This window comes from Scatophagus argus, chromosome 15 (assembly GCF_020382885.2).
Source record: "Scatophagus argus isolate fScaArg1 chromosome 15, fScaArg1.pri, whole genome shotgun sequence".
NCBI classification, from domain to species: Eukaryota; Metazoa; Chordata; class Actinopteri; family Scatophagidae; genus Scatophagus; species Scatophagus argus.
The window spans coordinates 4,458,018-4,473,079 of record NC_058507.1 but is presented as its reverse complement, the minus strand read 5'-3'; the positions used below and the strand labels follow the sequence as shown (position 1 = coordinate 4,473,079).

The 15,062-nt window shown below is 40.0% G+C and overlaps 1 protein-coding gene across 3 annotated transcripts in view; it reads left to right on the top strand.

Annotated features, from left to right (window-relative positions):
• pacs2 (phosphofurin acidic cluster sorting protein 2) overlaps window positions 1-14,865 on the top strand; it is a 52,061-nt gene extending 37,196 nt beyond the window's left edge. For 2 of the 3 annotated variants that reach the window (XM_046413038.1, XM_046413039.1), the window contains exons 8-24: window positions 446-505; window positions 603-757; window positions 1,316-1,406; window positions 1,798-1,869; window positions 2,489-2,613; window positions 2,891-3,023; window positions 3,389-3,493; window positions 3,677-3,783; window positions 3,946-4,100; window positions 4,327-4,437; window positions 4,604-4,712; window positions 9,480-9,522; window positions 9,698-9,740; window positions 9,850-9,985; window positions 10,578-10,798; window positions 11,114-11,227; window positions 12,209-14,865. In XM_046413038.1, the coding sequence (XP_046268994.1) occupies window positions 446-505; window positions 603-757; window positions 1,316-1,406; window positions 1,798-1,869; window positions 2,489-2,613; window positions 2,891-3,023; window positions 3,389-3,493; window positions 3,677-3,783; window positions 3,946-4,100; window positions 4,327-4,437; window positions 4,604-4,712; window positions 9,480-9,522; window positions 9,698-9,740; window positions 9,850-9,985; window positions 10,578-10,798; window positions 11,114-11,227; window positions 12,209-12,327 (1,899 nt within the window). In that variant the 3' untranslated portion in view covers window positions 12,328-14,865. Of the gene's footprint in view, window positions 1-445; window positions 506-602; window positions 758-1,315; window positions 1,407-1,797; window positions 1,870-2,488; window positions 2,614-2,890; window positions 3,024-3,388; window positions 3,494-3,676; window positions 3,784-3,945; window positions 4,101-4,326; window positions 4,438-4,603; window positions 4,713-5,885; window positions 5,919-9,479; window positions 9,523-9,697; window positions 9,741-9,849; window positions 9,986-10,577; window positions 10,799-11,113; window positions 11,228-12,208 lie in introns of all 3 variants that reach the window. The other variant, XM_046413040.1, reaches the window with a different exon arrangement.
• The last annotated feature ends 197 nt before the right edge of the window (window positions 14,866-15,062 follow it).

The following is a 15,062-nucleotide window of genomic DNA, read 5'->3' as shown; positions in this document are numbered from 1 at the left end:
GAAATAGTCCCAAGCACGCCCCCTCCCGTGTCAAACCACAACATGTTGGTCTGACGCTTTGCTTTTTGCACAGATGAAACAACATTTTGTTTTTTCTCCACATTAACATCTAGACAAAACCCACATAAGGTGGTTTAAATATGTTTTGTCTTGTGGCTGAATGGTTTCATAAAGCTCAGCGAGCACAAGCAGGAGATGAAAGCCCCAGAGCGTAGATGAATCATGATGTTGCAGGATTATTGGTTTACATGAGCGAACGCAGCAAAATCGATACTCAATGCTGCAAATGTATCTGCTGCCGTCAAAATGACTAAAATGGAGGAGCTCCTGTTCAGCAGCAGCTGGAGCTGCTCTTCTCTCTATTGGATTGCTGAGGGCGCTGCAGCACATCATAACCAGTTCACAGACTGACTTGCGGTTGTGTGGTTATTCTCCCGTGTTTTAGCAGCAGAACTTTAAGCAGCGAGTGGTGGCTCTGCTGAAGCGGTTCAGAGTTTCGGATGAGGTGGGTGCTTCCGTCTCAGTTTATCTTTCTCTTGTTGCTCCACTGTGGAGCTGCTGAGCTACTGAGGACTGACACGTGTGTGTGTGTGTGTCTGAAGGTGCTGGACTCGGAGCAGGACCCTGCAGAGCCGCCCCCTGAGGTGGAGGAGGAGGACCTGGACCTGGACAGCGTAGAGTTCGAGAACCCGAGTGACAGCGGCCCGGAGCTCGATGACGACGACAGCGTCCTCAGCACACCAAAACCCAAACTCAAGTGCGTATTTCTCAGCAGGAATGTGAAACAGTGATTAGATAATGATAATTAAGTCTGAATGCCATTATAAGACAGAAATGCCTACAGTATCGTATTCCTTAGCTGAAAGCAGGGCTAAAATGTGAAACCCTGCAGCTGTGAATGTTAGCCTTGGTACTGAAGCTTTATTTAGCCAGTATTTTGTGCTAACAGTCTACGATCAGGACATTTTAATGTTTAAACATTTAGGGTTTTCTTTCTTTGCAAACGCTCAGAAACACCTTTTAGATGCTGTGACATTTCATTGTCTTCTGTCTTCTGTGGCTCCTGTCCCAACTGGTTTGAAATGCATTGCTGGTATCACATTCAGAGCGAGCATATTGTTACAAAACTGAATGACAAGACAAGATAAAACATTAAATATATTGTCCTCGTACTCTTTTCAATTGAGCATTGAGCAAAATCAAAGCAAGAAGTCAGACTGATGATGGCAGCATCTGGGACTTCACTGAATGGTGTTATTCCTGAAACACTGGGAGACTCCTTCAGGCCAGATTATTTTTTTATCCCGTGTTTCAGGCCATATTTCGAGGGTCTTTCCCTCTCCAGCTCTCAAACCGAGATCGGCAGCATCCACAGCAGCCGGAGCCACAGGGAGCCTCCGAGTCCGGTGAGTCCGACGTCGCTGCAACACCACAGGGGGTCAACACAGAGTATAGAACAGCCATAAATAACTTCAACAGCGATGCAGTTTTCTTTATTGCATATTTTGAACAACACGATGCGCAGTGAAACAGCTGAAAGGTGTAAATTGTCCTGCTTAAGGGCATCTTTCACTGAAGTGCACAAGAATAAAACTTTACTCCCCCCCACTCAGATTTTCCCATCGGTCCACAGGTTTAAGCCAGTTATAACGTGACCACTGGTTTGTTTATGAAACTGTTGCACCAAGAATCCATCACGAGATGCTGAATGAAACAGTACCTTCCCTTCTGTGAAATAAAACCTCCTGGGACGCTGATCGTGTAATATTTATTTTTCTTCTCATCATCTCATTCTAGATTGACCCAGATAAAACAAAGTGTGCCGGGGCCAAATTTCCAGATGACAGCGTGTCTGAAAACGTCTCCTTTGTGAGTATCAACCCTTATCTCAACCACCTTTCCTCCCTTATGAGGACTTGTATATAGCTGTATATTGTGCCGTGTTTACGGTACTTTGTAAATTGTTAATTTATTTGTTGTTATTTGTTATTTGTTTGCACTCTTTTTCTGTTCTTGTGAGCTGCCACGACAAGTGAATTTCCCCACTGCAGGATCAATAAAGTTCAGCTTATCTTATCTTAAAGCTGCTTGAGATCAACAACTGGCATGTCAGTGTTTTGAGGAAAAATGTGGCAAAAATGAACTCTTTAGGCCTTAAAAATTCTGAATTCTTAAGCTATGTGTGTCCCTCTGTATCACCTTGTGCTGCTTTAATATCTTTTTGTGATGCCTCTCTGTTAAATCGCCTTGTTTGTTTCTCCCCAGCTGTCGTCCTACAGTCACTTCACGTACAGAAAGAGTTTACAGTTTTGCTCTTAATGGTCAATTCTGCAGTCATGAACACCCAGGCGAAATAAGAATAAATTGTAATGGATAACAGCTAAAATCCTCAAGGACAGTAGGACTGTTTCGAAGAGAAAAATGCACAAACACGTCTGTCAGCGCTTGACTCCTGTTGCTGTTTTTCTCTCTTTTCATTTTCCCTCAGGAGCAGCCGGAGGCGGTGACCCCAACCACAGAGCTGGAGATGGACAACATGGACACGTTTTTAGAGAGACTGCCACCAAGTGGCAAAATGACCAAGACAGAGTCCCTAATCATTTCATCCAACAGGTAAAAATATATAAACAAGAATAATCTGACCGTTAAAGCATCTGCAGGATGTTTTTTCATTGTTATAGTTTATAATGATGATGATTTACTGATGTCAATTTAGAGTGTATAGGTTCTTTTAATGCAAAAACAGTGCATCAGTTTTTGAATTTCATTTATACTGTGGGTGTGTGTCAGATCAGGGTTTATGCCTCCCGTTGCTGACCATTACATCACTGCTTTTGCTTCTCACACTCCAGTCCTCCATCTTTCTTCCTCTGCTGTTGTTTATTTTCAGGCAAGAACCGAAGTTGGCTGGGAGGCGAGGCAGGAGCACGTCGCTGAAGGAGCGCCAGCCCAGCAGGCCGCAGAACGAGAGAGCCAACAGCCTGGACAACGAGCGGTCCCTGGACACACGCTGCCACCTACAGGTAGGAGGAGAGAACTGCTTGGGGAAAAATCCATTGTCCTAAAATGGTTTAGGCGATTCTGGAGACAGATAGCAAATTGTTGAATCTCAGTCTCGGGTTGTGAAATACCTACACTTTGGGTTGGTGTACAGTTTGTTGTTGGTGTTCAGAATGAAATGCCAACTGCACCTTTAACACAGATCTTTACCACAGCTATGGGATGAATATTGTCAACTTAATTTAATATGAGAGATGTAGCCGCTCTACAACCAAAATTCATCTTAAGTCCTGGCAAAACAACTGTCCTCACTTGAACACTGTTTTATGAAACATATTTTATGGTCCCTAAATCAGGGAAATATGGGTTTCTTGTTTTACATGTCTAGATCCCAAGAAAGACAGTTTATGACCAACTCAACCACATCCTGGTGTCCGATAACCACCTCCCTGATAGCATCATTCTCATCAACACCTCAGACTGGCAGGGCCAGGTAAGGACTCGCTTCTACTTTGCCTGTATTTTAGCTTTCCACATTTATTGGCAGAACTGTGGAAAGATTTTAGATTGCATATGATAAAAGTATTATTTATTAGGATTTTTACAGGATAGCTGGTACAAGTTTTCAATTTCAGTTTTTGACACTCATCCGTTTCTTCTTGTCTTTGTCTCTCAGTATCTTTCTGATATGCTGCAAAACCACCATCTACCAGTAGTCTGCACCTGCACCACTGCCGACATCCAAGCTGCATTCAACACCATCGTTTCTCGCATACAGAGATTGTAAGTCAGCCTCTCACATGCTGACTAGTTCGTCCTTCGCCGTCACATATTTTACTGTGTCGCACCCGAAAACACAAAGCTGTGGAGAGTTTGCTGTGTGAGGTCCCACTTTGCTGTGCCAAACTTAAAACTGTAAGCCGTCTTATTTGTTTTCTTTCCTAGTTGCAACTGTAACTCTCAGACGCCCATTCCCATAAAGATCGCAGTTGCCGGAGCGCAGCACTACCTCAGCGCTGTTCTCAGGCTTTTTGTGGACCACCTTTCCCATAAGACCCCTGACTGGCTCGGATACATGAGGTTCCTTATCATCCCTCTAGGTTAGTAACAGCCTAACCCTAATGTCACTCTGACGTTAATTTTGTATAATACTATAATAAAAAATAATGAGGCAAGCATGTTGGAAAATATTTTCTCAGCTGTACCACCCCTTCCCAATCCTCTCAGTATTCATCTTATTTGTTTGCTGCAGTTACAATAATTTTGAATTACACCTTTAAACCTGTTTCCGATCTGATTTTGACTGTTTTTCTTTGATTGATTTAGGTGTACATCCCGTCTCCAAATATCTTGGCACTATTGACTATCGCTACAACAGTTTGTTCCAAGATGCTGCTTGGAGGGACCTCTTTCACAAGCCAGAGGCTCCTGTTGTTGGTGGGCTCTTAGTGTCTTACTGAAATTTAAATGTACATTTTTTGCAGTCTTTGGAAAACATCTCCCATTAATAAAGCTGGTCTTTTTTTTTTCGAAGTTACAGATTTTAGATTTGAAATTGAAGAATGAATAATTAGGTGATGTTTCTGAACTGTGTCCTGTGCAGCCCAGGAGAACCCAGACGTGGTATCAAGGGTAACTCAGTACATGGTGGGGGCTAATGGAGCTCACCAACTTCCCATCGCAGAGGCCATGCTTACTTACAAACAGAAGAGGTGTGTTTTCTTTTCTTTCCAGGGTTAAAGCAGACCTGAGAGAACTCACACTGAGCTGTACAGAATGTGTTTTTGTGAGCTTCCCTGAAAACGTTTGGATTTTCTTAAGTCTGCGGGTTTGGTCTAACAGATGCTTCTAATGCAGAGCTTTCAGCAGCTTTTCAAAAGGGGTTGAACTATTCAGTAAAGGTTTCACTCTATGAACAATATGTGATAGATTGGCTTTTCAAAATACATTTCATACATTATTTACAAATTCAGACACAGCCATCCAGAGCAGTAAACACACTTTCAGTAAACTGAAAACAGGCGTTTTCAATAGTAGCAAAAAAGTGCAATGATAGTGATTACAAATCAACAAAAAGATGAGATGCTGTAAACAAGAGTTAGATGAAAAATGAATAAGTTCAGTGAAAAGGGAAAATTCTATCTACACTTTGGTTTTTGTATGGATTAGACACATAAATTGTAATGTAAAACAGTGAGCTTCAGAGGTGGATTCAGACAGGTCTTGTTAGCCAAGGCTGGTTTTCCCCCCTGTTTTATGCAGAGCTAAACTAGCATAGGCTAAGTGGCTGCTGGCTCCAGCTTTATATTTTGCAGACAGATACAAGATGAGAGTGATGTTCTCAGCTAAAGTCAAGTCAAAGCAGAAACTGGAAAACTTATGGACCCGGTTAGTTAGATTTTATGTTAACAACTCTTTAGCCTGAGGCAGCTAGCTTAGTGTAGTGATTGCAGAAAATCCTATGTTCTACTAAATTACAACAACAATCAAAAAAACAGCAAGGGCCATGATAAGGGCATTTAGGGAGTAGATAAATAATTTGTTTGTGAACGTTAGCTTGGTCACAAATTTGACAAAATGGCAGCTGTAATGAATCATGCCAGTAGCAGCTCCTGCCAACTGTTGGCAGCAATAGCCTTGTTGGCAGGATTAGTGTGCAAAATAAAATAAACATAGCCTACATGACAATTGTGGCACTTTCTATTTCTATTCAAATGTTTTCACCCCCTTTTGAAAAGAAAAATACAAGGTAAAAGTTTCTCTAATATTGTGGAGGTTGTGGTGGCCTTTGTCTTCTAAACATCACTGTCCTATTCCATCACTGTGCGTGTGTGAATAACATGTTTTGTCTTTTTGTTGTATTTTTTTCTTTTCTTTCTTTGAAGGAAAAAGAGCTTTCATTTTGATTTTGCAGTAAGGTATTGTGGTCGATTGAGTTTGTTTCTCACATAGCTTGGTGATTCATGCGCTTTCTGTGTGTTGGAGCCATTTTCCCCTTGAACTTTCTCAGCCTTTGCTGGAGCTTGCCATTTTAACAGCTGCTGGGATTTATTTATTTATTATTTTTTCTCTTAACAGCTTGAGCCATAAAAAAGCAGATAAGATCAAACTTTTCTATTGGGGCCATAGTCCAGAGAGCAGAAAGAGCAGAAGCACACAGACACAGAAGCACACATTTCTTGAACTAATTAAAGCTGCACCAGCCCATGTTTTTATTTAGAAATAAACTTATTTATCAGAATCAGAATCAGAATTGACTTTATTGCCATTGTAAGTGAAGAGGTTTCACGTTACTAGGAATTTGTCTTGGTGATTGGTGCATACATAGAATGTAACGAGTAACATATAATAGTAGAATAAAATAGAATAAGGTAAAACAAAATAAAATAAGTAAAATAAATATGGTTCTGGAGGTAGTCCAAAAGTGAGGTAGTGCAGGGTGGAAGTATAGTGCAAGTAGGTGAGGTAAACAGTGCAAATGAACAGCAGGTGGATAATGACACAAGCAGAAATCAGTGCCTGTATTGCCTAGACACAAGATGAAAGAAGGAAGACTGGTTTAACCCTACCAGTGTCTTGGTAGGGTTAAGACATTGATGCAACTAACCACAATTTCCACATGTCACATTTTGAAATTTCCTGAGAACAGTTTGCCAAAAAACAAAGAAATGTGGACTTGAGTTAGCCAAAATAACATTTCTTTTAATGAACGCAAATGTTTTCCCCCAGGGATCAATAAAGTATTCTGATTCTGATATTTAGTTGAAATCAGTTAAAATATAGATAACAATATCACATTGTACTGTTCTGTTAATTTGTAGTTAGAAACTGTAGCATGGTTTCAGTTCATTAAAATCAGTCCTGGGCATTTGCGCCTTGCTATGCAGACAGCAGCTTGGCATAAAGACCGTAAACTGAGGAGAACTGCTGGCCTGGGTCTTTGTAAACGTGACAACATATGTCAGAACCTACAAGAGTCACCAATTAATATTATTGTTTCTGTAATTCATACAAAAACGTTGCTTTGTTAAAATGACAGTTTGTAGTTTTATGCACTCCTGTTAGCTGCTTCCACCTGTTTATGGTCCTAATGCTAAGCTAAGCTAACCACTTTCTGGCTGTAGCTTCACACATACTGTATACTCCTGAGATGTGTCACTGATCTTCTCATTCAACTCTTGGCAAAAAATAGGCATGTTTCCTTCCCATAACATTGATCTCACTATCCCTGCACATTTTCTAAATTTTAAGTGTTAAAGCATAAATTATGACCTTCTCAATCCAACATCTGTGTGCTCTTGTTGTGGTAATTTTTTTTTCTGTTATAAATCAGAAATCTCTCGAGATTAATTCCTGGCGTTAATGAAAGAATTTCCTCGACAAAGAAAGATTTATCTGATTTCTCCATTAAATTTTACACCAAACTAACCTGTTTGATAAGATATCAGAAGATTAACTGGAGGGTAAAATGTGCTGATAAAGTGGCAAGAGACCAAAGCTTTTCCTTCTGTTTCTTCCTCCCTGCTGTTTCCTCTCCATGATCATGTGCTTCTGGCCATCCATGTCTGTCTGTTATATGTCTTGTTAGAAGTAGAAAACCTGCACACCGTCAGTAAATTGACAATATCAAGGTGCAACTAACACTTATTTTATAAATTAATCATGAGCCTGAAGGATCGACATTTAGGTTACACGTTTATTAAAGTCCAGTCAAACGTGTCATGATCGACTGTAGTGTCCTCAGTGCAGCGCGGTCTGCTTTAAAAATATATTAACATCTTTTTTTTGGTTTTTACACATTACACATACACTAACAGTCATTTAAGCCGAAGGCAGAGCTGAGTTTATTTTCTGGCAGATGGCACTACTATTTATTTTTCAAATAAAAGTTTGAGTTCAAACACATTTAAAACTTAAAGTAGAAAATGCTGGAAGATTTGTACATCATTTACTTGGCTAAATCCTGTAGAAAATACCAGCATCTGTGCAAAAATAAAAATCATTTAGAAATAGTGCATAATAACATAGTATTCTGAAAATGTAAGGTAAAAACATTGATAGTAAGTTGGCTGTGACAAAGGTTTTTCTGTCATCTCCAACTATAAAGATATAACTTTACCTATAAAGCATCAAAAACAAAGTAACAACCTGCATTAGGGTAAAACAAGGGCTAAAAAGCAAATAAAATCCAAAATGTACAAGCTAAAACAGGAAAATGATCATGAAAAACAATTAGAACAAATGTTGTTATACATAAACACACAATATGATAGTAATCTTATATTACATTCTGTAATGTACAACAATACAAACATTAAAACCACTAATTGCACCTATTCCAATCTAGAAACTAGTTTGGACAGAGATGCAGAAGTATATTGAAGGTTTATCTGAAAGCATGTGCGATGTCCATACAACAGTTTTAAGACCGTCTACATGGATTGACATGCATGTCTGTCCATACATTTAGGCCAATATATGAAATCAAATGCATCAGAAAGTCATGTATTCTATCATAATCCATCCCTGCAAGCCAAGATGAACATAATTCACTCACATAGCAGGCAGACATCTGGCTTTCCCTCTCTGGCTGCTCTGAAACTGATCACAGCAGAGATGTGTTGTGCTGGGAAAAACAAAATGTTGCCTTGATATGCAAACTGTGACCTACTGTAGACTGTCTTCTCTCCTCTTCCCTCCTCTGTAGTCTCTCTGTTTCTTCCCTGGGGGGGCGATGGCAGGTTTCTTCAAGGCAAGAGCAACAACCTTTCGCATCATCAAACGTCTGTACATGTAGTTAAAACGTAGAACTAGAACCATTCAGACTATTTTTCTGGTCATTCTCAGGAAAATAGTTCTTGGAAGGCTTGTAAGTGTAGTTATGCACTACCACTCACAGGTAGTGCATGGAAACGGAGAAGTTACAGGTGTAGGTTGGTGCTCTTCCTTTTCATCCACTTCTTCTCGACTCAGTAGTTTAGTTGCTCCCCTGATGGACTTGCTGCCTCCTGAATGCCCTTCTGACTTTGGTTTGGTTGCTCCAGTCTCTGCAACAGCTTAGTGGCTTTGTTGGAAGTCTAGAATCGGCTGACAGCTTGCATGTTTTGCTCTCTGCTTCCCCAGCTACAATAAGGGGGCCTGCAGTTGGGAAATGAGTCTGTTTTAGTGGAGGTTTGAAGTCCAGCAGCAAGTGCAGCATGCTCTGTCAATACTGTTTGGGTTGTCATAACTTTGTCATAACTCTATGCAATGAAAGACTACAGTTGGAATTTACTTGATCTCAGTGTTACTAACTGCAGATGCCATTTCTTTAAATTCTGTTCTTTGCTTGTAGGAGTTAGTCTTTTTAGATTCAATTCGATCTTTGATCTGTACATAATTTCTTTCCTTTTCATTAAGATATAGTTCTATATTCTTGATGATTATTTTCTTTCCTTTTTTACTTGAACTCTCTTTTGGCCTCTTCTGTTTCTCCACAGCCCAGATGAGGACTCATGCCAGAAATTCATCCCTTTCATTGGGGTAAGTAGCTTCTTTAATTCCAGGTTTGCCCAACATATTCACTGTGTTGAGTTTGTTTTTAATTCAACTGATGCTTTATCTCATGTTTGACATAGCTGTTAGAATTTGTCAACTTCTCTGAAGTGTTTTCATCTTGCAAGTAATAATCCTTTCCCGTCTGTGCTTAATTCTGCAGATGGTGAAAGTCGGCATCGTGGAGCAAACATCTGCGACGTCAGGCAAGCAATAAGTTTAAAAAAGATAAATGTAAAATGTAACATTTGTACAGTTTGCATACTAACCTGAACCAAAGCATCTCACAGTTTCCCTGGCTGCTTCTTCCCTCAGGAGACTCTGATGATGCAGCACCTCTGAGCTCCTCGCTGCTCTCCTCCACCCCTCCACAAGTATCACCCGCCCTCAAAGAAGCGTCACCCACCCCGCCCTCCTCTCCCTCCGTCAACACCAGCTTCTGTGCTTACAGGTACAATGATGTCTGTTGAAAAGCTATTTCTGCAAAATGGTGCAAAAAAACAATTGACCTTTATGTCATTTTGAATAGAAAAACTATGCAGGTTTCTTTCTTTTATAAATCTTTAAGAAGGTCTAGTAAGTAGAAAAATAATATGAAAATCATGATATCGTATTGAGGAGAATGGTTTCTGTTATGATATGGAAAATTAACTGACATGCAAACATAATTTTTTATTTTGACTTGAAGAAAGACTTAAAAGGAATATACACTTATTGGCTTATTGGCTTTTTTGCAGAGAGCAGCAGCTGGTTAGCTTAGACTGGCATAAAGACTAGAAATGGGGAAACAGTCAGCCTGGCTTGTCCAAAGGTAAAAAGACAAAACCCCAATTGGTGACGTCGAAGTCATGACACGGTTACCTTTGGACAGAGTCAGGTCAGCTGCTTCCAACATGTTTCCCTCTATTTACTGTATAAACATGACAGTGGGAACATGAGTTTTTGGTAACTTCTTTGAATTAAATATTATCAGATTTAGCTCCTTGACCTCCATGTGTGAGTTACTCTGCCTCGATATCTTCCTCACTCATCCTTTTCTGTAGTTCGTCAGGCCAGGCGGAACTGATGGGACTTCAGGTGGACTACTGGGTGGCTCCAACAGAAAGGAAGAAAGACGTGGAGAAGCGGGACTCCTCCTCCAAAAACACTCTGAAGTGCAATTTCCGCTCGCTGCAGGTCAGCCGGCTGCCACTGGGGGGCGCAGAGCCAAGCCCCCAGCCCACCATGTCCATGACTGTGGTGACCAAGGAGAAGAATAAAAAGGGTAGGATGTTGGTTGACTGGTGCATGCATGCTTCTTTGGATTTGTGCAATGTGTGTTTCTTTGTCTACTTAATAGAATAGTTCACCTTACATTTTAAACCCATCTTAAAGTCTACATTATGGGATTGTCTTTAAGATAGAATTTTCAGAGGAATTTCCTTAGGAATGGATAGGATCTGATCACATCCAGTCTTTTACAAACTGACCTCAAGTGTTGCACCTAAAGGCCAAAATGTCATTTAATCCTCAGAGACCAGAGAGATTCTGAATCCCTCATTTACTCACAGCATGCATTTCTGTCTTTCCCTTCCGCCAGTCATGTTCCTGCCAAAAAAGAGCAAAGACAAGGAGGTGGAGTCGAAGAGTCAAGTGATCGAGGGCATCAGCCGGCTCATCTGCACTGCCAAGCAACAGCAGACCATGCTGAGAGGTAGTTTTCTGTCCTCGGAGGGATCTCGCATGTTTTTCTGTTCAGTTTTGTCTGCAGCCGTCTTCTTGATGGTTATGACCTAACAGCTGAAGGATGTCAGTAACAGTTAATTCTCACAGAGTAAAACTCAGGAAATCTCTCAGATTGTCAGTTTTTGACCAAATTTAAATAAAGTCAAAACGCAATAATTTAAACTCAGATCTGATATTTCCAAAGTCTCTGGTTTAATTTTGATGAGCCTTGGAAATATTTTGTGCTTTTTAAACTTCAAACTTTATTTTGTCAGTACCTTTGTGACATACACTGAAATTCTTTCTCTGCGTTTAACCCATCACTGATTGAAACACACACACATGCAACACAGGAGCAGTGGGCTGCCATGTCAGGCACCCGGGGAGCAATTCGGGGGGTTAAGTGCCTTGCTCAAGTGCAGCCGACTATTTGGGGGGGGGGGGGGGCATTGATCAATCACTCTGCCACATTCAAATTTTTCCTGCCAGGCCAGGGTGGAATCGAACCGGCGACCCTCTGTTCAAAAGCCGCTTCTCAAACTTCCAGGGCTAATTTGTGTGGTTTGTATTAACAGGAAGTGATGAAAAGTGTGTGTAGTTGATGGTCAGCCAGGCTCATAAAGTCAAGCAGCAATTTGAGAACAGTATCAACCATTACATCATGAAACGGTCAATGTCACTCTCACCTAAAAGCACAAGATAAAGTGAGCAAAAAATGCTCCGTTTCTGGTTTCAGCATCTTAAATGTGAGTTTTCCTTTGTCTTACATCTCTGGGACTGCAATTGGAAGATGTCACTACTTTCTGACATTTTAGAGACTAAATGATTAATCAGGTGATTAAAAAAGAGCACATTAATTATGCTACCTTTATAAAACATGTTAAGAACTGATGTGTAATATGCAGGCTTCAGCACAACACTATCATTAACTGTGTAGCTGTACAGTAATGTTTGTTTTCCTCCTCTGCAGTACTGATTGACGGCGTCGAGTGGAACGATGTCAAGTTTTTCCAGCTGGCGGCACAGTGGTCTTCACACGTCAAACACTTCCCCATTGGGATCTTTGGACACACAAAAGGCCCTTACTAGCAGCACCTAAGAGACTGAAATACTGAGGACAGCCCTTCTGTTTCCCCTTTGCCAAGAGCTTTTAACCCCTCCTCCATACTTTCCCCCTGCACACATCTTCCATTCTGCAGTCTTAATTTAAGCTCTTGCTTTCACCTGTTGGATTTGTCCAATTATTTAATCTTTTGCGTGTTTTTTTAATTTTCTATTTATGTAAAAATATCTCGAGGCAAGGCTGCCAAGGGAATATTTCTTTACTCAGCTTTTTAATAGAAAAAAAAATCCTGCTGATGTTTTATAGACTTTTGAGAAAAAATGAACTAATTAAAATAATAATTAGAAATTACTTCTAACCTTTAACGTACTGGACGAATGCCCAGGTTTCACCCTCTGCCGTCATTTGTTTAATTTGGCGACGCACAGCACATTTAATCAAATATGTACTTAAAAAAACACAAGAGCAGCTGCCTTGTAATGAAGTGGAAGATGAAGAAATTTTGGACTGTCAGCATCGGAGACGGTTGATGATTCATCGTCTTAAATCTGAAGAAGAAAATGGTAAACGTCCCAAGACCTTTTGGCCCTTTGCACTCAGTGAAGAAGTCTAATGTGCAATAGTCTGAATACTGTGTGAACACGGTTTTGAAAAACAACCTGGCAATGTCAGAAGGTTACACGCTGCTCTTAGTTGTGATTTTCACTCTGTGTAAAACCCTTCTCTTCTTTACTTTCTCCTCCTGGTAAATCGGCTTGATGTTTTGCTCCAAAGTGAGACATCTAGTTAGAAAATGAATTGAAAAACACCTGCTTTTCAGAAAATGACTAATAGCACAAAATGTCCTAATTTTATAGATGGTAGTTAAAAGAATTCTTACCAAGATTTAGATCATAAAATCAACATCATCCTAATGTCTGTTCAGTAAATATCTAGCCAGAGCCAGCAGCAGGTTAGCTTAGCTTTACATAAAGAATGAAAACAGGAGGAAATAGCGAATCTGTCTAACCTACCAGCACCTCTGAAGTTCACTGATATGTCATATATTAATCAACACAAAAAAAATGTGTAAAAACATCTAGGTGTGGTTTTACAGGAGGGTTTACAGGAGATAATCCAGCACATAACCCCCTGAAAATCCACAACTTGTACTGTTTAATTACAATAAAAAGAACTGAAATGTTTTTTTTTTACCTTCAGACAGAGCTATGCTAGCTGTTTCCCTCGCTTTCATTTTATGCTAAGCTAAGCTAACCAGCTGCTTGCTAACAGCTAGCCTGGCTGGGATCAAAAGTAACAAAATCTGCCTATGATTATCTCTAAAGCTCACTGCTCTAATTAACACATTATATCTCCTTTGTTTCATCTGTGTAAAGACTGAGCCATGCTAGCTGCTTCCAGTCTTTGAGCTAAACAAAGCTAATTAGCTTCACATCACAGAGCGGTATAATCTTCTCAACAAGGAAGCAAACGTTTATTTCCCCAAACCTTTATAACATGGAACAAATTTTTAGAGTGGCTCTGTGTAAAGCAGTGAGCTTGTTAATGTTTATTTTAGAAAGAATTATTTCTACACTCCTCTGACACACTCCATATCTTTTGCTAAAAGCAAATGTTACTTTTGCCAAAGGAATACACATTGACTGCAGCTCACTCATTACCTGTGTGGTATTATAGAAGACTTCATAGTGTAGAGGTGAATGTATTGAAGGTACCTTAATGTAAAGCACTTTTAAATGTTTGTCCACTGTAGATTAGTGTGTTATAAACCCATCCGGGATCCTGCAGGTATGCCTGACTGTGGCTCACAGAGGCACATGGACAGACACTGAAATCTGTCTTTATATCTGAGCTGAACGGCAGCACAAGCAGTGGTGTTCATGGCATAGATTGTTTTATGCAAAGCAAACCAAGCACCTGTATCCTCTCAGTGCTGTGTAATATCACTTTATGCTCAGTGTGAGACCTAGTTGGACTGTTTAGATTTTAGTTTAATATTCTGTAAGGTTAGCCTAGAATGTGTATGTGATGTTAACAAGTCAAAAAAAAAATGTTCCATCAGTAGATTTTCTTCAATCTTTCGTTGACTGTTAAGCATAAAACTAAAAAGTATTTTGGTCATAAAATTTCTTTCAGTAGCAGTTCCACCATGACCTTTGCCAATTTCTTGATAAGTGCCTAAATTGCGTAAATTTTGACAAATCAACAGAAATCATTTGTCCCTGGCTATGGTGCTGATTCTGGTCAGAAAAGAGGATATCTCAGTACAGCGTGTTGACTTTGCAGTTTAAAAAGTTGCAGTAAAACTTCATTGGAGGGAGGAAAACAGGAAAAATCATGCTGTGGATAGTTGGCTCACAAACATGGGTTTGAATTAATTAAAAAAACACAGCAGCCCATTCATGTTGAGCATATTTTTGTTTTTCTGTACAGAAGATGTTTTAGACGTTTTGGTTTTTCATGTCGTCTCAGAGAAAAGCTTGTTGAAACTGAATGTTCCCTAAAGACTACCACTGTAATCCCAAAACTTGGAGTAATAAAACTACTATACGCACTAAAATGTACTTTTCTTTCCATGTGTGAGTTATTAAGTTCTTGAGTTTCCTGCGCAAGCATTTCAATCCAGCCAGTGTCGTAAATGTGACTCAGCTACATAATCTGCAGTCAGTGAAGGCAACACGAGCATGAACAACAAATTTCCTAAAAACGATCTTACTTCCTGTTGTTCAAAGTTCAGACTTGACTTTTGGGGGGCAGCAGT